Source organism: Manacus candei, unplaced genomic scaffold (assembly GCF_025592945.1).
Source record: "Manacus candei isolate 608988 ecotype Guabito, Panama unplaced genomic scaffold, ASM2559294v1 h1tg000005l, whole genome shotgun sequence".
In the NCBI taxonomy this organism is placed as follows: domain Eukaryota; kingdom Metazoa; phylum Chordata; class Aves; order Passeriformes; family Pipridae; genus Manacus; species Manacus candei.
In genome coordinates, this window is record NW_026138053.1 from 23,281,402 (window position 1) to 23,305,470 (window position 24,069).

Consider the following 24,069-nt stretch of genomic DNA (forward strand, 5'->3'; position numbering starts at 1 on the left):
TCTCAGTTCATCATATATCCTTTGTCAGTGGAAGCATTTTGACAAGCCTGGGGTTAATTAAAACTGAGAAGACAATAAAATACACCTAATCAAACATTACAGGTACAGAAATCAATTAGCAGATTTATGGCACTTTGGAGCCCTCTATAACGTGCAAAATTCAAAGAAACTGTCAGTTCCATCCCCCCCAAGACAGTGTAATTGAATTTCTAATTGAAACTATTTTTCAATAGGTAACACAATCTGCAAAGTTTGATTTGCATTAAAGTGGCATCTGAAGAGGACAGAGAAATCAAAAAAAGAAAGAAATAAAGAAATCCCATGCCGCTTCTGTTATTACCAGCAATAATTATTATTATTATTTGCATATTTAAAATTTTGCTAAAGCCCTTTAGAATCAATGGAGCGGCCAAGTCTTTGCCAAGATAGCTCTAGAGACCAAGATTTCTGCAGGAAGAGTTCATTTGGATCAGAAAGGGGAAGAACAAAATTCAGGGCGGGCACAAATAAGATGGGCGTAAAATCATTTGGGCCTGGTGATCAGCAGAACAAAGTCCAGGTGATTTTTTTGGTGGCCTGTTACCAGTGGCATCCCTAAGGGATGGACACTGGGACCAGGATGATCTCAGCAGGTAGGGAAAACTGAAACAGCAGGGCAAGCTGTGTGCTGGAGGAACCTCATGACATTCAGAGACAAAAACCTTCACTGAGCTGTTTGGCTTTTGTCTTTTACCCAGGCAATGCAGGTGTTGCCAATTTGGGCACAATGGCCACACAAATCATCATAGAAGCAGTTCAGGTGGGAGAGGACCTTTAAGATCATTCAGCTCCAAACTGGTTCTCGACAAGAATAACAAAACAGATTATAAAAGGCCAGAGTGTAAAACCCCTGAGCTTGTTGTTCCACAGTGTTTCTCTCTGAAATGCAATGAGACAGAGCACAGACGTGCACAGCTATACAGTCTAATATATACTGAGCAGTCCTGTATGTAATTATCTATATTTTACACTGCTTCATTTCTTCTGCTGCTCGCAAGATGCAGCTAGGAGCTATCTCTCAGTAATTTACTGGGAAATAGGAAAGACTAGAAATGAAAAGTCAGGAGAAATGAAGACACAAGGTCAACATAAAGCTTTCCAAGTACTTGCATCTCTTTCAGTGCAGTGAACCAGAATAACTTCCAAGTTCAGCATTCATTCCAAGTCCAGAATCGGTTATCAACAAAAGTATATTACTTGAAATATTAACTGTTTGCTTAATTCTTATTAAAATTTTCATTAATTTTTTTAATGTTATACAATGAAACAGACAAAAAAACCCATGAAAATTGGTTTTATTCAAATATTACTCTGATTATAGCAAGTCCAAGCTCCACCTCTCACTGGATCCTGCTTCCTGAGAACCTCAGCAGAAATAAAAGTAGAAGATACTAGATTTCAAAAACAAAATTCTGGGCAAAACATAACAGGAAAGAGAAAAGTATGAAGCAGTAGCAAAGTGGGCCTTTCTAGTGATTTTCTCTCCTATTTTAAGGAAACTGTGGGCAAATGGACAAGGCTGTCACATTCCAACCAGTTTTGCTTTACTACTCTCTGAACAGCACCTCATCTGGAAGAAAAGTACCTGCTGGGAACACATCTACAGTATCTTCATAAGGCATTGAATCTTATCCCAGAGTGGAAAGGCATTCCCAGGCAGCCAGCTCTGTGGGATAAATCAACAAGCAAGGCACAGGGAACAACAGCCACCTGTAGTAGAGATCTTTACAAAAGGAGCGATTCCCCCACGTTACCAAACACAGCTTTTCATCTGGATAGCACTCGCTGTGAAATTAAATCCTGGCACATTTGGGAAATGGTCCATGGAGAGGTGATTAATTCTATTAGAGGATGTGGAGGGAACTCACTCTTATTTCCTTTGTTAAGGAACCAGAGAGTCCAGAATTCAGATTGTAACAGCGTTCCTTCTGGAGTGGCTCCTTGAAACTGTCACTGTCATGGACAGGGTTACTATTATGTGTCTGTGCCTGTAAGAAGTGACCTTAACTTCTGCATTTCCCAACATTTTGGAATTTTGAAGGCTTTCTCCAGCTCTTCCCTCCCACGGTGGCTCCGTGGAGATGTACCTGCAACTGCACATTTCCTGGTACTGCAGCCCTCACCTCCCTGGTTTCAACAGGATAAAAGCAAAGGACTGATCTAGTTTTGTAACTTACACTGACCACCATTTAAAGCGTTCTAGTGGTCCCAGTATACCCTTTTCTAAGATAGTTGATCCAACATGCCATCAACTGGATGAAAGGAGACAATTTCTGTTTTGGTTGTTTTCTGTTTCATTTTTTGTTTCATTTTTTGTTTGTTTGTTTGATTTTACAGTTGTGGTTGTTTGTTTTGTTAGTTGTTGGGTTTGGGTTTTTTTAATTTTATTTTCCTTCTTCATCTTTCACTGCCTTCCACTACAAGCACACCTTTTTGCTTGCTCTGTTCCTTGTATGTTTACACACACATTGCTTGTTCCGAAAGGATTTCTGGCACTGGGAAGTCAAACCTTTCCTTTCGTCATCACTAGAAGCAGCTTTCAGTACCAGCCCCTGAAATTTGCTACCAAAGTAGAACGAAACAGGTAGCAGGGAACAGGAGCTTAACAGGAGTTAAGAGTAAAAGCAGGTGGAGTTGGGGGACCAAGGGGCACATCCAGTGGGTTCAAGGTCTTTTTCTGGCAGGTTGATAGGTGAACATTGAAAATTATGGTTAAGGTTTTCCTGGTACCAGCTTAATTTTCCCCTGCTGTAAGTGAAGTTTAATTTTCTCCCTCTGTAAGACTTGTCATTATTTATCCCACAGATCGTGATTTCCCAGTTCTTTCCCATTTTTGGCTTTTGAAATGCAGCCTGCAAAGCTGGATACATTCTGCCAGCCTTCAGCAAGAAACAGAGAAGTAGTCATATCTCTCCTCCGACCCCACAACTTGCTCATGACACTCCTATTAATGCTTCCAGGAAGAAGATTTCTTTTTAAAGGCACATCCCTGACTCACTTATCTGTGATTCACTATGAACCCAAACCCTTCCCTGTAGTACTGCTTGCCTAGGCAGCTGTTTCTCATTTTTTTAATCAGATGTTTCCTCCCTAAAGGTAGCATTTGTCATGAATTTCATCTTATTGATTTCTAGCCATTCCTACAGCCTAGATAGTATTGAACTCAAAGCCTTCTCTACAGGCTGCTGGTAAATTCACACCCCACAGCATCTTCCTCAGGCATTGTAAGGGATTCTTTCCTGTATGAGCCAAGGTATTCACAGAGGAGAACTGAACCCAGTGCAGAGAGTTTGCAGGTCTAGGGGAAAAAAAAAAACAAAAATAATAATAATAAATTTAAAACAAAAAAAAAATCATTCTTTGACAGTAAGCCAAGGGCAACTGTTCTTTGAGAAAGGTTCTTCCAATAAGTGTGATCCCACTTTCTAAGCAAATTCAGTTTGTGCTGATTTTACAGTGGTGTCCTCGAGGATAACAACAACTGCAAATCAATAGGCATTGCATCAACCACCCTTCACTCACCCACCCAGCAGCCACACAGCCCAGAAGAAAGATTCCCTTTCTCATAGTGCTTCCCTGTCCTGTCCAAATCATCATAGCTTGATCCTTCCTACAGCATTTTAAAAGCCTTCAGAATCCCAATGGCACAGACCTTTCCACACCCAAATCACCGGATTCCAACCCAGAAAAAAAACCTGATTTTGTTTCACAGAATCCTAGAATGGTTTGGGTTGGAAGGGACATTAAAGTTCATCTCGTTCCAACCCCCCTGCCATGGGCAGGGACACCTTCCACTAGACCAGGTTGCTCCAAGCCCTGTCCAACCTGGCCTTGAACACTTCCACGGATGGGGCAGCTTGATCTGTGCCTCTCCACCCTCACAGTGAAGAATTTCTTCCTAACATCCAATCTAAACCTACTTTCTTTCAGTTTAAAGCCATCTGATAGCAGCTCAAGAGTGCCAGCACAGCAAACCCTGACCAGCTGACACATCTCCACTGATACAGGGCAGGACAGCTCAGACAGAGCCAACACGTGCTCTGCAATATGTTCACTGCTGGTTTAAAGCAGCAGATTACACCAATGCCCCATTCAGAGGATGTCAGGCTGTGTTGGCACATGGTCACAATGTGTTGTTACACGGTAATTTTCCCCTCAGCCCAAATATCACTCGCTAACGTTCTGGCCAGCCGCTGCAAGGTAATCCCAGGCAAAAATAAAACCTCAAATTCTTTCCCTATTATGTCTGTGTACAGCATAAATCTGCCTTATTTATTTTTCCCCTTGCATTCAGCTTTTTGCCTGGATGCAAGAAGGCAGAGGTTTAAGAGGAATACATTAAAAATGCTTACTTAACACTAACTGTAAATTCACCTGTCTCCTCAGTGCTGATACATTTTCCTTCAAAAGTTTGCATCCTTTGACGTCTTTGCAGTCCCTCCATGTTCCTGCTGCTGTTTCTCAGCCATAGATAAGAAAACTTCAAAACCTTGCTCTGCAATAATGAGATTCAAAAGAAAAGATTTTTTCCCAATCTTTCTACATAAAAAGGCCTGAATCAGAGCCCAGCAGTGCACAAATATTACTCATGTCATTGACACTAAGAAAAGGGGAGCTGTGAATAAAAAATGTTAAAAATGAACACAAGGAGCATTGTTTGCATATCAGAAAAATTAATCTACATAGAGAAGTGTAAGAGCCTGCAATTCAGAAAGCAAAGAATTAGGACAGCCCAGCTGAGAATAATTTTCTAGCCAGTTAATTTAATTGCATAAATCATTCCTTTGTTAGCAATAAAGAGATATAATTAAAATGAGATTGCTTCTCATTTCTATTCTCTGGAAACTAAAGGAATTGATTTTGGGGAAAGCATTCTTCCAAATACCAGATCGGCAAATTACATTTACCTTTTTAGAAAGGCTAAATTATTTTGCGCTAATATCATGGAGGGTTTAATTAATTATAGATCTGCCATATGATCTTAAAGAAATAATTTACTTAATGCCCACAGAACAGAAGTTTGTAAGTGCGTGTGTCCCTCTGGTAGAAGGTGTGCAGATTTTTACAAACAGGTCACAAGTTGAACAGGTGGCTGTCAGGAGAAATAGGAGGAAATATAATAAATGTTTAAAGATGGGGGATGGTTTGTTAAGAGATATTAAAGCACTGCTTCCTATTTATTGGCACATACCTGGATTACTGTTCTTTGAACACCTGCAAATTGGTTTTTCTTTTAAATATCGTAATGATGGTTGTTTTCTATCCACAAATCTTCAGGGCTCGATAAGCAGTAACAGGTTAATAACAGAACCAGTCAGAGAGAAAAAAAACCCATGAAGCCCACCAATTAAAACAGAATATTGTTTCTGCTGAATACTGCAGGGGTTGGCCACTGACAGGGCCTTTACAAGGCTGTAACACACCCATCTACACACAGAAATCCAGTGTATACCACTCTGTAGGCTCTGCTTTCCCCCCAAAGCCGTCAGGCAGCACAGAACCAGGGAGATCACACAGGTTTGGACTCTCTCTGCTTCACTTAGGGCCACCCAAGCAGTGGGTCTAACAAAAGGGACTGAAAATATCCCACTCTGCACATCTGCCACACACCCCAGCACTGCACCCCCAGTCATAAGACCTGCAGCAGAAACAAAGGCCATAGGACGTGACCAGCACTCCAGCTTCAACCAACAGAAATGCAGAGGGGGTTCCCAGAAATAAGTAGAAGTCTCCCCAAATCTTCATGTGCCCTCAGGTTTTGTACTGTGTTAGCAAGGGGTAAAAGAGCAGCTTCCAAGTTGGTATCCAAGTTTCACTCCTTTGGAGCTCTTCCACCCCAGATACAGTTAAATATACATACATAATTTCACGGAATTGCAGTGAGAGGACAAGGAGTAATGGATTCAAACTGACAGAGGGGAAATTTAGGTTGGATGTATGGAAAAAATTCTTCCCTATGAGGGTGGTGAGGCCCTGGCACAGGTTGCCTAGAGAAACCTGTGGATGCTCCATCCCTGGAAGTGTTCAAGGCCAGGTTGGACAGGGCTCTGAGCAACCTCATCTAGTGGAAGGTGTCCCTGCCCATGGCAGGGGGTGGGAACAAAATGATCTTTAAGGTCCCTTCCAGCCCAAACCATTTCATGATTCTGTGATAAGATACTCAGCACCATTTGAGATACCTGCCTTCCCTTACCACCCTCTCTTTGTAATAATTTACCATGCAGGGGACCTCAGGTACAAAGGGAGGCAATTCTCCCTCTTCCATTATCCCTACAAGAACAAGCCCCTTTTGCCTGCCAGGGCCTACAGCAGAGGCAAGGATGGAGCAAAGGGTGGTGCTGCTAGGGGCAGAAGGCAAAGAATAGAATCCACTCCCTCTCTGTTGTACCAGGAGAATTCTCTTACATCCACTCTCTCTGCTTCTCTCAACAAAGAACATACACTGCTTTCTATGTATTTGAGATCAATAGTAATCTCATGGATTTTTGCCATGCTACCAATTCTCTCAGGTGTCCTTTTTGTCAGGTAGAAGCTGCCACCCTTCCACCTTTCTCCACAAGAAACCTCCCCTGCCATCGAGGATTCTCATTCCCCAAATCTGAGGCTTTTCAGCTGGCAGAATACTGAGTATAAATTTAAAGTCAGGCACAAATTTAAAACAGGCTACTTTGTTGAACTCTCCAAATGGTTGCAGAAAGTTTTCCACAGATCTCAGACAGGCACTAAGCTGCATCATTTCCATGGAGAACACATCCTTATGCAGCAAACCCTGCAGGCTGTGGAACACCTCAGCAATGTACCTGCCCGACAGGTACCACTTCCCAGTACCAGCTTAGCCCATTCTCTCTGGGATCTACAGGGAACTGAAGCTCCCCAGGATCAGCACACGTGGCAAGTCATTCCTACACACAGTTCATCACACACAAGCTGCCTCGTAAGGTTTTCCTTTTGTATGTGCTTTGGAACAGGGGAACAGAACAGGAACAGCTGTGTCCCAGGGACATCATTCCCCAAGGAGACCACTATGGCACAGTGACAGCACACTCATCACTAGAGAGGGTGCTGTGAAGGAGAACAGGTAAGTCGAGAATGGAGAGGGCTCTGCATGCAAGAGTTAAACAGCAGATAGATTAGATCTCATCATTTGAGTTTTCCAGGAAAAGTATTGTGTTGCTATGGAAACCTCAATATAACCTGGGTTTTCCCTCCTTTTGTTTGCTCATTTTCTACAAACACTGGCCTCGCCCAGTCCTCTCCTGTTGGACTTGCAGCTTGCAAAAACAACATTTTTTTCCTCTAATGCCAATTTTTCTTTGCAAGTACATTTTTCAGTGCATTGCCTTTCACAATATCACTGTCCCAACCTCCGAAATCTTTTTTGCAGTAAGTACTGCATGATGTGTTACCCATTAGGAAACTGTGCTCCTTAAACACCTTGCTCTCTTTTCTGCTGGGGGAAAAAGGGACAAAAGCCTCATGGTAATAAAACTGAGGCTTTATTCGATGAAAAAAAACCCCACATCTACAACCTCCCTTCTCCAAGAGTCAACAACATCCACCTCTAGTGACTGTGTTTTGGTACATGTAAGGACCTGTCTCACCCAAGGCATTGCCTGGAGTGTTTACCTCCAAATTTCAACAGCTCCACTCATGTACCTTCAATGTAGCAAGTGAGACCAAACCCAAAAAAACAGCACGGTAGGGCAAAGTCCATCAGGGACAGGCAGCAAAAAGGGTCACATCCTCAGGTGGAAACATGCCAGTAAGTTTTAACTTCTAGTTTACCTGGTCCTGGCCAGTCCTAGAACAGATGAGTGTGGAGCTGCAAAGCTGTGATCCTGAAGCCGCAGATTCAGCAAGTTTCCTTTGGCTTCACGTGGCAGAAATGGAACATGAATCCACAGCCACTCTCCGAGCCAACATCCCCACCAAGTGGCCAGCACATCAGCTCCTCTTCCAGCTCATCCCATACCCCAGCAAGAGGGTCTCAGAGGTGAAAATACAAACCTTGCTCACCTAACCCAGCCCCGCTCTCCTCACCCAAAGCCTAACAGAAATCAGGCTTCAGAGACAGAGCTCTAAAGATCTTTGCAGCCACGCTCTGGAGTAAAGGCAAAACAGAGGAGTGATAAAGAGGATTCCTTCCTTCCCAAGGAAAGCAGCAGCATTGTGGGGAAAAGGTATCACACAGCCTCTTCAAGTTTTGTGCTCACTTGCTGTGCCAAGCCATAACCTAAGCTTCACACACACTTCCCATCTTACTACTACTTTTTCTATTTGCAGAGATACCGATGTTGGTTTAAATTCTTTTAAAAGCTGCTTACAGAATACTGCTCGTAACTCAACATATTCCAAAACAAGTGTGGCCAGTCCAAGCAGTACAAGGCAAACGTGCTGCAATTGATGTCGTATATTATGTATTACACTTGAGCATGTGCAAAAAAAATTAAGCTGCACATTTAAGCAGTAGTATAGACAGAAAAACTAAAAAAAAAAAAAAAAAGAAAAAAAAGAAAAAAAAACAACAAGAAAATTTTGACTAACACTGCCCTCTTGAGGGAAAGAGAGCTGTATTGCCTTAGCAAAGCCATCCTTCCTTCCTTCACTGCTCTTCAGGCCACACTACATTCCCCTCACTGCCATTTGGTTTGTGGTGGATAGAAGTTTTTTGAAAAGCAGCAGTAGACTCACACCTAGGAATCAATTATCTCTAGATAAAATACATTTTGCTTATGTTTTATTTATAAGTACTTTAGGTAAAAATAGACAGGTGGCTGTGAAGGCACAAGAGCCTATTGGAAATACAAAAATCTGTCCCTGGGAATCAAGTTTTCTTTCTTCATGAATTGCAGCCTTTTATTTTACCCAACAGCCAGAGTTGCAAAACTCCTGAGAGCAGGAACCAGAATCCAGCTTTTTCTTTGGGCTGCAAACTCCTGGTCACTGGGATACACAAGCATCATCTCTCCAGCCTAGGAATCTTCATCTGCTGGCTGGAGTAATCCCTTGCAGTATCTACTGGAAGCTTTTGGGAATCTCCCAAGAGCTGCTGCAATATCCAGGCTGTGGAGTGCAGCCTCCAAACAGCATTTATGAGCAAGGAGATATTACTGCAATATTTTTAGAATACCAAGTCTATAGAATACCATTTTGAATCTCTACAGCATCACCAAATAAAAAAAAGTTAAGTCACACCCCAAAATTCTCAGAGAAGTTAAAAGAAGAAATGCTTGGCTTCCAGCATCTTGTCAAGCTGGGATATAGGCTAGACTGACATGAGAAGCAGGGATATCACAAGAAAGCTCAGGGAAAACTTTATGAAGTCATCTGTCTTTAAATGGCATAGTACTGTAAGGCTGGAGATACCTAGAAGTTACCACAGCATCTTGCACAGGCATCAAGTTCATTGGTAAGTACTGCAATGAGAAGCCACACCTTCCCATAGATAGTATCCATGTTACACTAGAATCCATGCTATGGCAAAGGAGTGGAGCATGTGAAGAACAATGTTTTAATACACAGCACAAGAGGAGATATTAATTTAAAACTCACTTCTGAAGTACAATACCCAGAACATGATTATTCCACATGTGGCCTAGAGCATGAAGCCCAAAGAGAATTTTTCTGTGCCTGTTACATACTCAGCATCTTCAGCTCTTGGAAGAAATCAACCACCTTAGCAGTTACTCTTTCCCCAAACTCTGCACAACACAACAGAACTGTTGGGATGAAGAGTATGCTCCCTTAAAAACATAAAGTGCTGCCACACACACACACACCTATCACACAGACTATATTTGACAGAAATGGGAAAACTATAAGAAGCTTTTTACTAGGTTGAAATTTGCAGATTAACACTGACTTCCTCTGAAATGTCTCACACCCAGGAAAAGTGGTGGGGTCCCCATCCCTGGAGGTATTTAAAAGTGGAGTTGTGGCACCTGGGGACACAGTTTAGTGGTGGGGTTGGCAGTGCTGGGTTAATGGTTGGACTCAATCTTTGAGGGCTTTTCCAATCTAAACAATTCTATGCTACAGTGCAAGGAAAAAAACCTCAGAGCAAAACCATAGGAGGGTTTGATGCCTCAGTGAGAGCTTTAGAAGCAAGGATCACCTGCTGTCCCTGACTGACTTGCAAACACCTCTAGTTAATAAGAGATGGAGCAGAATCAAAGCTAGAAAGATGGTTTGAATCCTCCTTCCATCATAAAGAGCTGTGTAGCATACATTCCTAAAAATGTACAAAGCAAAGTATTTCAATTGAAATGTTATGCCCAGTCAGTTAGAGGAGTAGAGAAGGAAGAGACAAGAGAAAAAGGATTAATCCTTTTATCAAATATTGTAAAAAGGAACATTTTTCAAAATAATTAAAACCACTGTGGCACACTGGGTGCCATCACAACTTAAGGTACAAAATATCAATCTAAAATTTTTAAGAGAATTAAGAACCCTAACATAGACATTTTAATAAACACAGATGGGGGTTCAATACCCCACAGAGCAGAAATAAGTTCAAGGATTGAGTGGGACTGTGCTGTTAACTAAAATGATACTCCTGTGTGTTTACAGTTACCAATATTTGTCATGAGAGCAACTTGGCATTTACATGGATGCTACTGCTCTGTCAGGATTTCATCTTAATTGAGTAATGGTAGTGGAATATCACCTGTTACTGACTTATCCTGAACAGCCCATACATTCAGGCCACACCAAGGCACCAGGTCTTCCCAGAGCAAAGCTTACAGAACAGTTTCTACAAAAATCAGGATTCTGTCTAAAGTCTTGAGCAATTTGGGGTTAGCAAGAATTGCAATATTACCACTAAAACCAGGTACTGACTGAAACAATAGAAACTGAGTGTTTTCTTATCCATGCTAGTGAGCTCATGACATCAGGATCTGCCTACAAAGCTAAACGTGTTCTGACATGGTTTTTGAGAAAGCTGGCTTTTGCCTGGAATCATTATCCACCCCATGCAAAGCACAAGCTCTTGAGTTCAGGTACAAGGACAAACATAATGAAAGTGGAACACAAGTGCAGACAGGTTTAGTGACTACTTCCAGGAGACTGAATGCTAAGCAGCCCTTTCTTTAGTTCAGCAATTCTCTCTTTTCTTGAGGCTTCGAAACTCTTCGCTGTCTTAATGAGAGATTCATGACACTTCTCCAGTGCAGCCTTCAAACTTAGGTGTATTTCCTGGAAAGAGAAGATAAAGAAGAAAAAAAAAAATCCATCAGCAAAGTTAAATCCTTATTAAGTGTAAATGTTAAGTGAGTGATGTTGTGGACTCAAGTGATTTCAAAGGTATCTAGTCCCTGGCTTAAGAAGCAGCACTCACAAAACACAGGGGAGTTACACCAGAAAAATAAGAGCAGCCACAAACAAAATCCCATTATTGCAACTCTGTTGGAACTCTAGTGGTTACAACACTAAGATGATCAAGCAAACATCACTAGCCCAGTATTCACACCACTCCTTGCCCCATTCTGTGTTAACCTGCGTCTCCAAGGTCTCTGCCACTGTGACTTCCCAGCATGGACAGTACTTCAGTAATGAAGAGATAGGATGAGATGCTACAGGCAAACTGTGATCCCTCACTCTCAACCCATCAGGATTTCTGCCTCTTTCCAAAGCTGAGTTTGACAGACATCTTAATAAAATTCTAGGAAGAAAGTATTTGTGATATGGCAAGTGGTCCTGTGTTTGAGAGAGGCTGTTGAGAGGATTATTGTACTGCCCATACTACAGTAACTGTTCCTTTATGTACACAGCTCAAGTTAAAAATCAGGTTTGATTTTTTACCAAAAAGAGGATTCCTTTGTGGGGAGGGAGTAAAGAAACCTCACCTTGGTTTTCATTGCTTCTTTCCCAGCATTATCCTTCAGCTCCTCAATTTTGTACCTCGTCTGTTGGATTTCCTTGTGAATGGCCATCACTTTATCAAATACAGCACCTCTCTTCTCCTGGACTTTGTTACAATATCTAAAGGTGAGAGAAAAAAGTTAGTACTGAGCCATTTGACTCCTTCTAGATTGAGCTTAACCCCACCAGGACCAAAGCTTTCATTTTAGGAGCATGAAACTAGTAGCTTCCAGAAACAATGTATAGAATTTACTTGCTTGGAACTTAATCCAATTTTTAAACTAGAACAACTTAGGTACAAGAAGGGAAATTCAAAGTGGAGTTAAAGGAGGATGTTGAAGATCCTCAGTTGCTGCCAATCAAGGCAACTCAAGTGACCTCAGAGGAGCAAACCCAACAGGCAGCTGGACATTGCCTTCCTGTCTTGGAGTGATGCAGGTTAAAAGCAACACAGCTGCACTTGATGTTTCAGCATAACTGGATGTCACACATTTTCCTTAGCCCTGGATCCCACCCCACCAAACTCTAATCCTATACATCTACATCTGTTACCTGCAACTTCCAGTCCATCATTCCACTGTGTCCCAAGGACCAAATAATATTTCCCCAGCATGCAGGTAGATCCAAGTAGCTCCAGCTGAGCTGCCACATCATCAGCAAAGGGTGAGTGTGGGAACAGGGGATCTACTCTGACTTCAAGTGCAAAACCCACCTACCAGTTTGCCCTAAGCATTTGTACAATAAATACAGCTGGAATTGTAGCAACAGCTTTCTGTAAAGAATAGCTGAAATAACTTGTACTTAGCAAGAGCCCACTTACACCTTCCTACCTCAAGGGAACAGTCAGGACACATTCTCTTATTCACCAAAAAAACTCTTATCTTCAAACTAAGGTCACCTCCCTTCCCCTCTTGCTTATCAAAGTATCTAATTTTTTCGCTCAATGGAAATACCTAACACATTAAAACCAGAAATCAGCAGCAACTTTTGACATAAAGAAGCATTAGATTATATTATTTTCGTTCTTTATCGCAGAACCACAGAATCAGTTGGGTTGGAAAAGATTTCTGAGATCATCAAGTCCAACCTCTGACCCAACACCACCGTGACAACTAGACCAGGGCACCAAGTCTTTCCTTAAGTACCTCCAGGGCCACTGACTCCACCACCTCTCTGGGCAGACCATTCCAATTTGTAACCATCCTTTCTGTGAAGAAATTCCTCCTAATGTCCAACCTATTTTCCTTCCAAATAATCTCCTTTAGCTGGTACAACACACTAAATAGGGAGCAAAGGCAGCCTGGGAATATTTCTGCCATTCTACAGACCACACAAACCTTAAGCATGACTAAATCTTCCTTGACTCTCTCAGCTCTGTGAAAGAAGCTCTCTTCTGTCACGGTTAATCTACTCAGCCAATAATTTTTCACATTCCCTTTTCTATCCATGTACAAAAAAAAAAAAAAAAAAGAAAAATTGTTATGTAATAAATTCTCTATAACAGTTCAGCTCTTCTAATCTCAGAGTGAAGCCACGACCTTACAAGGCTGCAGTTTGCTGCTGCAGGAGTGACTGACGTGCCGCAAACACGGCCGTGCAACCTGCCTTTAGCAGACGGGAGGAAGGAAGAGGGGCTGAGAGGCTTTGATCAAATGACACTTTTCCTTTTGTCTCAGAAGCATCATGTCAGGATAATGCTCCTCCAAGATGAGAGCCCCATTTCCCCATGGGTCTCGAACATCTTTGATAATGAGCAAAAGTGGCAAGGGAAATTATGAAAAATTCATGAAAGGCAAATGGGGCTTTGTTGAAGTCTGATAAGTTGGAAAATTATCCCAATGTGACATTCTCTTTAAGAAGATAAAAGAATCAAGAATAAGCATTATAAATTAAATTAGTGCTCCAATAAAAGAATTGCTGTCAAGTCACATTGCAATTATTGATTTGAGACCCCAAGTCCCTGCCTGAAGCATCACTGGTCTTCATACAAAGCTGTCCCACACTGCTCATTTTCTTCTTACTGCTAAGCTGTGTGTTTGTACCAGACATGAACTTTGGCAGCACATAAAGAAGACATAAAGCAGCATCAGGCAGAAACATCAACTCATCCTTACTCAAGCACAGTGCACTTGTGCTGCTCAACATCTTCACGCTTCTTTTGTATCTTTAGCTCGATTGTAGCCAGCGCCTCACGTTTTGCAGTGACCAGTCTCTTTAGGGACATTTCATCTGTCTTCACCCTTTTCAGCTCTATCTGAGCACTGTCACTCTGGTCCTCAATATTTCTGACCTGGAGTACATAAGGACAAAAATAAATTCGATAAGGGAAGAATAATCAAGATAACATTCCCTGTTAGTGTACTAAGATTAGAACTAGGTTGCTGCTTTTTGGAAATATGACTGCTAACTCATTCTCCCAGTGAAATACCAGTTCTTTATCTGATTATAAATACATCCAAATGGACAAGATCCCATTACTTAAAATGACTTTCAGAAGTTACTGTGACTTCTGCTAACTCTTTGCCCAGGGTAATTGGAACACATGCTATACAAATACCCAAGAAGACTGCACAGCATTTTTCAAATGCTCCTAACAATTGCATTCTCCCAAAACCAAGTAGCAAATAGCAAGGTACTGTATTGTGACAAACACTTCATCACAGAATGTCTGCCTTAGTAATATTAGTAAGGGCACTTAAGACATGACTCTTCCTGAAGCAGCAATTTTTTTGCTCTTAGTTTCCACTCTCGAGGCAGAAGAAACTCGATTTCACTCTTCTTCTTCCATCATTTCTTACCAACAACCCCAAGACAGTTCAAACTATTTTAGGTCAGGTTTCTATGGCAACCAAGGCTTTGACTATTCAAAGTGGTCAATAGCTAGTGCATAGTACATTAGCTAGTGCCACACAGCAAAGCAGCAGCAATGTTTTACTGACATTATAGAGAATGACATTTTCAAGTTTTCCAAATTCCTTCTTTACAGGGAAGAGGAGAGATGGAAACTTTCACAGTACAGACATCTACTGATGATCACCTGTCTTGCTTAGACATTAAATTCACCCTAATCAGATGTAATTTTGGATAATACAAACCTCCGACAATACACTGGCCAGTCTCTCTACATTTGCTCCTTGTCTTTCCATCTTCTTTTTGTATAACTGCACCTCCAGTTGGCATGATGGCAGAATCTCAACTAAGTCTCTGTAACTCTCATATTTTTGAGTAATTTCTTCCTTTAAAGAGAAAAGACTATTAATAAACAGCTTTGGAGTTATTTTATATAGAATTAAAGCATATTGACTTTTATACCCATACCCTCATTGTTTACCAGACACTAGAAGTAACATTTAACAGTTATTGAAATGAGATATTAAGTTTACACCTTTGGAACAAAAATACCTACAGAGGTATGAACAATCATGAACCACAAAAATTAAAAGACTGGACATTAAAATAAAATAAAAAAAGCTAGGAAGGGAACACAGTGATTAGCATACTAGTGGAGACAGCCATCAATTCCAGAAACAGTGAATAATAACAGAACCATTACCAAGCACATATTCTAAATCCAAAGGCATTTGGGAGCTATCAAATATTGTCATCTCTTGAGAGCGAACAGCCAGACAGGTACATTACAGATTCAAGAGTTCTACATCTAGCCTCACAAATAAACAATTACTCATTGAGGAAAAAGTAGCACTGACTGCAATCCTGCTTAAAAGAAGAAGCCACCAGCACAAGCAAAAAAAAAAAAAACCAAAAATAGACAAACAAAAAATCAAAAATAAAAAACCAACTCCATTATGAACCTTCAGTTCTCTGAAGTTATGATTTCATTTTGGACTAACAACTGTTCTGTTGATGTTTTACTACATGTCATTCAAGAAGCAGTTCTAGATGATGACAGCTCAGTAAAACATGTGCTTTTTCTAATAGAATACCTCCTTGTGTGGACAGAGGGAGACCTCACCTTGGATTTCTTCAGTTTCTTAACAGTCTCTTTCATCTGTTCTTTGTAATTTTTCAGCTCCTCTGGACTCTCCACAATTTTTGATTTCAGCTGCTCTTGTTCTTCTTTCAAAGTAGCCATAGCCACTTTAAGGTCATTCTGGTTAATAAGACAAACACACTTTCAATATTAGCAATTAGGTGAACAAAGAGGAATTGTATAGCATTGTTTGCCAGGATCTTACAACTAGACAGGTTCTTTGCTCTGTAGTCATTCCTCGTTAAGAGGTTTTAAGAATAAATTCCTCTATACAGCATTAACATTTCAAAGCAGATAACAGTCCGTTTTGCTTCCCTAACTTGCTTACAGGGGTGCAAATACTAAGTCACAAGAACTGCAGTTAACTAGTACTCCACAAGGAGTCTGCCAGCTAATCCTAGAATGGTTTGGGTTAGAAGGGACCTTAAATATCATCTCATTCCAACCCCCTGCCATAGGCAGGGACACCTTCCACAGACCAGGCTGCTCAGAGCCCCATCCAGCCTGGTGTATTACTAGCAACTCTCCCTCAGAATACCTAGGCAGTCACTGGAGGGTTTCAGAGTCAGCTCTATTAGCCTAGTAGAAGAGCAAAAAGTTTCCTGTGCAACCTCTCAAAACCTCCTGTTTTGTCTCCACAAATGAGGTCAGTCCTGCCTCATCAGCCCACATTGTGCACTTAAGGTAAGCCCATGGCATCTCAGAAGTCCAGATTTCTTGCCCTTTATCAGTTTCCTGAACACAGAGAGCTTGACATTGTAGAGATGTGTATTTAAAGTTAACAACAAAACCAGCTTCTGCAGTAAAGCTCCCATGGAAGGGAAAAATTAAGCTGAGTCATTTTCTTTAGAAAATTAATGATCACCACCTGAAAGTTACCTACCTCCAAGAAAAATTTTATCCTAGAAAGAGAGGTGATCTATTAGTTGATCTGAGATGGAAGCTACATCCTGCACCTACACAGAGGTGTACTCACCAGTTTTCGGGTACTCTCAGCAATATCCATCTTCTTTTGTGAAATCACTTCTTGCAGAGCTGTCTAAAAAAGTAACAAGCTTTAAATAAGCATCTCTGCAACTGCTACCTGCTTTACCTTTCTATCAGACCTGTCTACAGGAGAAATCCCATTTATGGGTCCTTTGGAGTGTCATAACCAGCAGGCAAAACTGCAGTCTATAAGACTTCAAAGGCAGGAAAGAAGGATGTTGTTGCAAATGCCACTGGGAGCATGAGGGGTGTAGCCAGCAGTAGGTAGCTAGGAACAGGGATAAGACTGACTACCTCTATTCCTACTGACCCTAGCATTATTATACCCCTACAACCTTCTTTGACAGAGGCCCTGTTCTTCAGGGAAAAAAAAAATCTAATTTAAAGTTCCAAATAATATAGAAGTCAAGCATATGGTTAATAATATTAATAGTAGAGACATGACTTGACATAAAAAACCCTAACCACAGATTATTGCTTTTTTTTTTTTCCCAAAAGAAGTTGAAAAGGTTACACATGAGACCTTAGAGGCAAGTTTCCATTGCTGAAAAGTTACCCCTGCAATTAACCCCACTCTTTTTGCCAGGCATTCCCTTGGGTAACCCTTCTTAGGCCTCATTTCTTGCCATGGCTCACCTCCTGCTCCAATTCCCTAAATTCAGATGAAAAACAAAAGGAAAAATACACATCACAGTTCCAAATAGTAACACAGGTATCTCCCAAGTCATTTCCAAAAGAAAGAGTTGAATATACTTTTGTATTCCCCAAGTCTGACTTCAAGAATGTTTCACATTCCTTAAAGCAAAATGAAGAGGGGCCAGACACAGCACTGTGTTGCAATGACCTTTAAGTCAGAAAAGTCTCCTTTACCCTCTATGTTACAGGTAAGGGGACAAAGTCAACAGAAGTGAGGAACAGCCACAATTCAAAGTCACAGCAGCATTTCAGAGAAATATATAACAAGATGATACCTGTTTCCGGCGATAGTCTTGCCTTAGCAGGTGCTCCAGGTCCCGAATGCTCTCTGTCAGCTGCTTGACCTCTTCTTGATGTTCAGCTGGAACGGTGCTAAGTGAGAAATGAAGATATTGCACAGCTTCAGCATCGTTACGGTCAAGCCAGAGTACAGTAGATACAACAATCACTCTCTCCAGAGAGTTTACAGTCAGTAACTTTAGTAAACAGAGCAAGACGGTCTCAAATTAATACATCTTATTTTCCTTTGCTTGCAAGACTTCGAAGCATAATCTAAAGGGCTATTTTGGCAAGAAGTGGTACAAGCACAAAAGAGGACTAAGTTCAAAGATCATGTTAAGCAAAGCACAAAAGAACAACACTCCTATCAATTTTTGTGGTGATTTTCATTTATGAAATTTGAATAATATTACCTGCCACAGAAACAGCTTGTATCAAGGTAGACCTATACTAGCTAGAAAACCTCCTGTGTAGCACACACCAAAAGCAGCTGTCAGAAAAAACACTTTGTTTTGAAAGCTATCTTGGAAACTAGCCATCTCTTCATCCTATTACCCACAAACAAAAACAAAACTTAATGGTGCAAAGACACAGGCAGCAGGACTAAATGGCTTGAAACAGAGATTGTGGCAAACATGTCAAATAACTAAGGCAGATGACTTTACCCATCTATTAAGTTAAAAATGGGCTTCCTACAGCTATTGAAGAGATAAAGACATCATTACAAACTAACTGTAACAGCAAAAAGTTTCACCCTAGTCCCCAATATACAAATAACAGGATTCTCTCAAAGCAGACATATATTCCCAAACTCATTTTCATTCTCTGCCTGCAGAGAATAAACACCCACAGCTTCCTCAGCTGTGCTCCAGATCCTTCAGCAGCTCCACTGCCCTTCTCTGGACACACTCCAGCCCCTTAATGTCTTTGTTGTGAGGGGCCCAAAACTAAACCCAGGATTTGTGGTGTCACCAGGGCCCAGCACAGGGGAGCAATCACTGCCCTGGTCCTGCTGGCCACACTTTTGCTGACACAAGCCAGGTACCACTGGTCTTCTTGCCCACCTGGGCTCATGTTCATCTGCTGTTGATCAGCACCCTCAGGTCCTTTTCTGTCCAGCAGCTTTCCAGCCCCTCTTCCCCAAGATTGTAGTATTGCACAGAGTTATTATGTCCCAAGAGCAGGACTCCACACTTGGCTGGCCTTGTTGAACCTCACACAACTGGCATTGTCCCACTGATCCAGCCTGAACAGGCAAGTCAAGTAGTGCCTCTCCTGGTGCTCACTCCTCATACTCACTTCAGTTTCTCCAGCTTCATTGCTGCCTCACGATTCGCAGCCTCCAGTTGCTGGTGTTTCTCCAGAGCTGTTTTCTGCAAATTAAATATTCAGATATTTTTTATTTTAGAGGAATATAGCTTCTCTCTGAGCTTCTGTTAGCTTTGCTCATCATTATTTTGCATGAAATGCATCTCTGAACTCCTGAGACATCCAGAAGAGAAGCCACCTACAATTCAAGCTTCAGCCCACTGACCATTGCACCCATCTTTTCTCAAAACAATGCAAAGTGTCAATCCTTCACTTACCAGGCTAAACTATCAAATAATTATTGAAAAAAAAACCCACCCTTTCAGTAATATCCTAAGTAGTAACTGGTACCTTCCTGTGTACTACTTGGCTACATTTAAAATTCCAACATGTTACATAAACATGAAGTTAAACCACAGCCTTTATGCTCCCATTTTTAGGTTAACATTAATCATACTGAAATAGGTATCTGGAGTAACACAGCACCCAGCCTTACATAGTTCAGTTGTAACTCCAAGTAGACCTGACGCCGGAATTCTCTGAAGTTTACAAAGTTAAGGATGCCACTCAAGAAGCGAACAGTCCTCTTTGTTTCTGAAATAGGAATTGCAAGATATCACTGTGCTGGTTTCCACATGCATTGCAATTGCTTATGAAAACTTGGGCAAAATATAATTCAGAGAAGAGGCAGAAATTACAAAACAGAATTCAAATTAGCTCTTCCCCTGCTCACCTTGGAAAGATTTCAGACTACACAAAAACTAGCACCAAGCTAGTTGGAAACTCTTAGCAGTTCTGTCCAATTCAGCAAATGAATAATGGCACCTGGGTAAAAGACTGTTAACACACAGCCTCCCATTAAAACAGAAGGCAGGGAGAAGGAGTGTCAATCTTGAACTACAACTCCGAGGAGATAACCTCTCTGTAACTCTCAGACTAACTGAAGGCAGCAATTTGAACTGCAGGGACTTCTTGGGTTTATTCCAAGCAATGTGAAAGATTATTACAAATATGTTTTATTCAAGACAGATCCAGAAGTGAAAGAGTTCTTCACAACAATCTTTTCCAAGCTGTTTGTGTTGTAGCAGAGTCACCACAGCTGGGTACTTAAAAGGGTGAAGTAAAAATCCAATCACTTCCTACACAGGCATCAGCATAAGAAATCCTACAGGGTTCCAAAGTTGTCAGGGTAATTTTCATTACCATCTATTCTTACACTATTTTAAGTGTGTCACAGTCCACTCTCCAGACCAGCAGTTCAACAGACTCACAGCATTTAAAACTGCCCTCAGTTATTGACCTGGATCAGCCTACAAAAGAACTGCTCAGTAGAACCAACTTGTTAAAGGGCAACAACAAGGGTGAGAAGAGGAGCTGGAACCCAGGTACCATACTAGATGTCCATCTAGTAATGCCAAATAAAAAGCACCTGGATATCAAGCAACACCCACCACCCCAGGAAACCCAAGAATTATAATGCACTTGCTTACTTGGGTTTAAAATATCAGCAATTTGGAAATCATTAATCCGGCACACCGGCAGCAAGCGCTCCCTGCAAGGAAAACGAGAGACACCTCATCTGTGGTGACCATTACTCAGCTTTTGTGTCATAACCATTAGCTACAAAACATGTCTTGTCCTCTCATCCCAGAGCATTTGCACTGCAAGCACAAGTCTCAGGAGAGTAACACAGCAGGACTCCACACACTGATCAGCATTGATAGTTTGCATTCTTACAGCATCTCAGATATTTCAATTGACCAAATACTCGCCTGTAGAACAACTTTTCAGCTTAATTAGGGAACTCCTACACCTAACTACTAGTCAATTCTCCCCTTACAACTGAAATAAAGCTTAAAGTCTGTAACACTCACAAGATTCCAACAGACTTCAGACAGCAAATTCACAGGAACATAAGATCTCTGCTCTAGGTAATGATGACCCTCCAGCCACTCCAAGTATGGATTTGTGCTCCAGCTTGGTGAGGCTGGATTATCTAACCCATTCATCTTTACAAGATGGGAATTTTGCTCTATCAAATATTGCTGCCCCCTGTTCATCTGCAAATTTCACTTTGCTCAAAGCCAGCAAGCAGTGGAATCACCATCAGCACAAAGGCATAAAACCCCAAAGCTTTTAAAAACTTGGACTTTTACAAAAAATAGCAACTGAACAGATGCAGCATCCTTTACTTACATGTGAATATACAAATTGCAGACAGGTAGAAAGCCATCATATATCTGTGGATACATTATGTCAACGTTGACTGGCATCTAAAGAGTAAAGAGAGTCAGTGCATAAGTAGAGAATAATTATAACAAAAGTTACACAGGTTTCCACAGCATAAGATAATTCCAATAGGTTACACTCTCTGAGGATTGTCTTCCCATCCACAGGGAACATATATTAAAGGCTGAAAAGTGTCATCAAGTTTATCACTGTCATTTTTGGCCGAAAAACATACAAGACAACAATAACTAAAGCAGCAACATTACAAACTCTGGAATTCAACCTAAACTCTGCTGTCATTTGTTCATAACTGGTGCAGGACAACAGTCTCTGCCTTACACACCTACCAGCAAGAAGTTTATTCTTTAAACACGCCAAAATTGACACACTCAATTGTTTTATGAGGAAGTCAAAATGAGAAAGTAGTGGTACACTGTCACATTTTTCTTATATTTTAAATCTCACGATACAGTACCCCAGGTAATGTCATGCCCTGTGAAGAACAGTTACCTTGTGCACATAAACTGAAAGGGAAGAGCATATCCAAAAATGCCATGAAACAACACTATTTATTCGCATTTTCAGGCATCAGTTCTTGCCTAACATAGACAGAAGACCAAGTACCTTGTTCACTGAGAGTTATCAGCCTCTCCTTACTTTTCTCACAGTTAATGGAGAATGAAGATGATCAAATATTAAAAGCAATACTTACTTTCCTTCTAGATCAGTCCAACCTCCTCCAGCTGTGGGCAAAGGCAATTGCCCAAGGACACAGTATGTATTTTCAAGGCTGGACATGGTGTCCCTTCTTAAGCTTGTCCAATTCTTCCTGGACTTTACAGACCTTTCTGGCACCCTCAGCATCTCAAATAACAAAATTCACAGCTTAACCACAAAAGGAGAGGGCTCTCCAAAGCCTGTCCTCACAGCCTACAGAGGTAAGTGAGCTCCTCTTCATGCCCACTAGTTCCTACAGTGAAGCAGGGAGTCCACTTTCCATGGAAAAAGAAAAGAAGCAAACCTAGAGGCAGCACAGCCACAAAACCACTATTCCTGCAGGTATCTTGAGCTGAAATTAATATCCAGATGAAGAGCAATGACCAAAGCAACTTCTCAAGGCCTCAGCAACAGCCCACAGATGATGCTCCCAGGTTCATTTACCTCTGGTTAACGAGCCATGCCGATGGCTGTGCTGCAGTACTGCAATCCCACTCCTGTCTAAGAAACTGCCCTGAACACAAACTCAGGTGCCCATGGCACTTCACACACAAGTTTTCTGCAACAGAGGCAGAATTCCTAAGCTCCCATTGCTGCAATTACAACACACAAAACACCAGGCTGCTTGCCATTTGCTAGTGAGAAACTTCAACACTCGTTAAAGGCAATATTCTTTTCCTTTCACATTCCATTACCCTGCCACCACAGCCATACCACGTAGAAGTGCTCCAGGTTGATTGCATACACCTTCTGCAGGATTCTCATGTAAATCAGGTGTAAAACGTCAAGCTGCAGGAAGAAAGGACATGAATCAGTATTCCATATGTTTGATTATTCAGGGCTCCCAGGCTAGGCCACAAAACTAGTTCAGCCTTTACCACAGGGAGGCCGATTTCACTGAGCCACCAAGACAAATAAGTTTCACTTTTCAATATTTTGCAGTTCAAGCAATACTTGTTCATGATTCAGTTTTAAGGGACAGCAGGCAGCTCAGACAAGTACAGCCCTGACTATGTATGCCAGGCCCAGTTTTCATTACATTGTTGCTCATTGAGCAGTTTTCAAATCAAGTGACACCAAAAACCTTAAAAAAAAAAAGTCACAGAAACTATAATCTTGTAGCAAAGAGTGCCCTTCATCACAATACTAAAACAAACGGGAAAGGAAAATACCTATAAGCCAAATAGTTTTTCATTTATAGCTCTAATCCATTATCAATTTTGTTTCTTAAAAACCATCGTCCTGTCATTTCTTAAGCAATTAGGGCCAGACCCCTCCCTCCACAGGCACAAGCACAGGGAGCCACCTTGAGGCATCAATTCCACTTTAAAGCCACTTTTCTTCCGCTGAGGACACTCATTAACAGCAACGTTAATGGTCGGAGCTACACGAGAAGAAAGAGGGTGAAGCAGGGATGGGTTTAGAAGCCGGGGCCGGTTTAAAGCACTTATTTATCACCCAAACTGTTGGAACTATGAGACTTTACCAACCACTGCCGCTATGTTAACCCAGTTCCCACAGAACTAGAAAAGACAGGCCAGGTACTGTGATGACACCACCCCCACTTCCTGGCGAGGCCCGAGAGGCGAGGAGAGCCCCAGGACTCCAAACCAACCCCGGAGCACCCACCCCGCGGTGACACGGGCCGGGGCAGCGCCCTGTGACACACGGGGATGGGGGGGAAGCGGGGACACGCGGAGTCGCCCCGCGCCGCCTCACCCACCTTGGGGGTGCCGAACAGGTCGCTCTTGACCAGGTTTCGGCCCTCGGCGCCCGTCAGGACGTACGTGCGGAGGGAGTTGATGATTTCGTCGGGGCTGTAGCGGGGGAAAGTCATGGTCTCCATGGCGGCGGCGGCGGAGGAGGCACGGCCCGAGCCCCGGACACAACGGCCGCGCCGCCGCCCGCCCGCCGCTTGAATACCCCGCGCGCCACCCCCGCACCGCCCGCCGGCCTATCAG

At 41.9% G+C, this 24,069-nt stretch overlaps 1 protein-coding gene across 3 annotated transcripts; it reads right to left on the minus strand.

The window, feature by feature from the left end:
- Positions 1 to 8,764: 8,764 nt before the first annotated feature.
- Positions 8,765 to 24,026, minus strand: NUF2 (NUF2 component of NDC80 kinetochore complex). Of its 3 annotated transcripts, none has more exons than XM_051806632.1 (13): positions 23,832 to 24,026; positions 22,823 to 22,897; positions 21,359 to 21,435; positions 20,653 to 20,714; positions 19,659 to 19,756; positions 19,154 to 19,227; positions 17,851 to 17,947; positions 16,869 to 16,931; positions 15,875 to 16,012; positions 14,997 to 15,137; positions 14,016 to 14,191; positions 11,886 to 12,021; positions 8,765 to 11,235 (listed from the first exon to the last, which is right to left on the minus strand). In XM_051806632.1, the coding sequence occupies exons 1-13, from the start codon at positions 23,952 to 23,954 to the stop codon at positions 11,086 to 11,088; spliced, it is 1,410 nt and encodes a 469-aa protein (XP_051662592.1). In that variant the 5' UTR covers positions 23,955 to 24,026; the 3' UTR covers positions 8,765 to 11,085. The 3 variants fall into 3 exon arrangements, with proteins under 3 accessions (XP_051662592.1, XP_051662601.1, XP_051662611.1); XM_051806641.1 differs by having other exon boundaries at positions 22,804 to 22,897; positions 23,832 to 23,956; XM_051806651.1 differs by lacking the exon at positions 20,653 to 20,714 and having other exon boundaries at positions 19,659 to 19,701; positions 21,413 to 21,435.
- Positions 24,027 to 24,069: the final 43 nt, after the last annotated feature.

What these genes read in the sequence shown, in the direction of transcription:
- NUF2 (XM_051806632.1), bottom strand. Translation starts at nt 23,954, where the DNA reads ATGGAGACCATGACTTTCCCCCGCTACAGCCCCGACGAAATCATCAAC. An exon ending in ACCTGGAGCACTTCTACGTG is followed by an intron (nt 21,436 to 22,822) that starts GTATGGCTGTGG and finishes TTTACTCTTTAG; the next exon opens with ATGCCAGTCAACGTTGACAT. An exon ending in TGCAATTTGTATATTCACAT is followed by an intron (nt 20,715 to 21,358) that starts GTAAGTAAAGGA and finishes TTTTCCTTGCAG; the next exon opens with GGAGCGCTTGCTGCCGGTGT.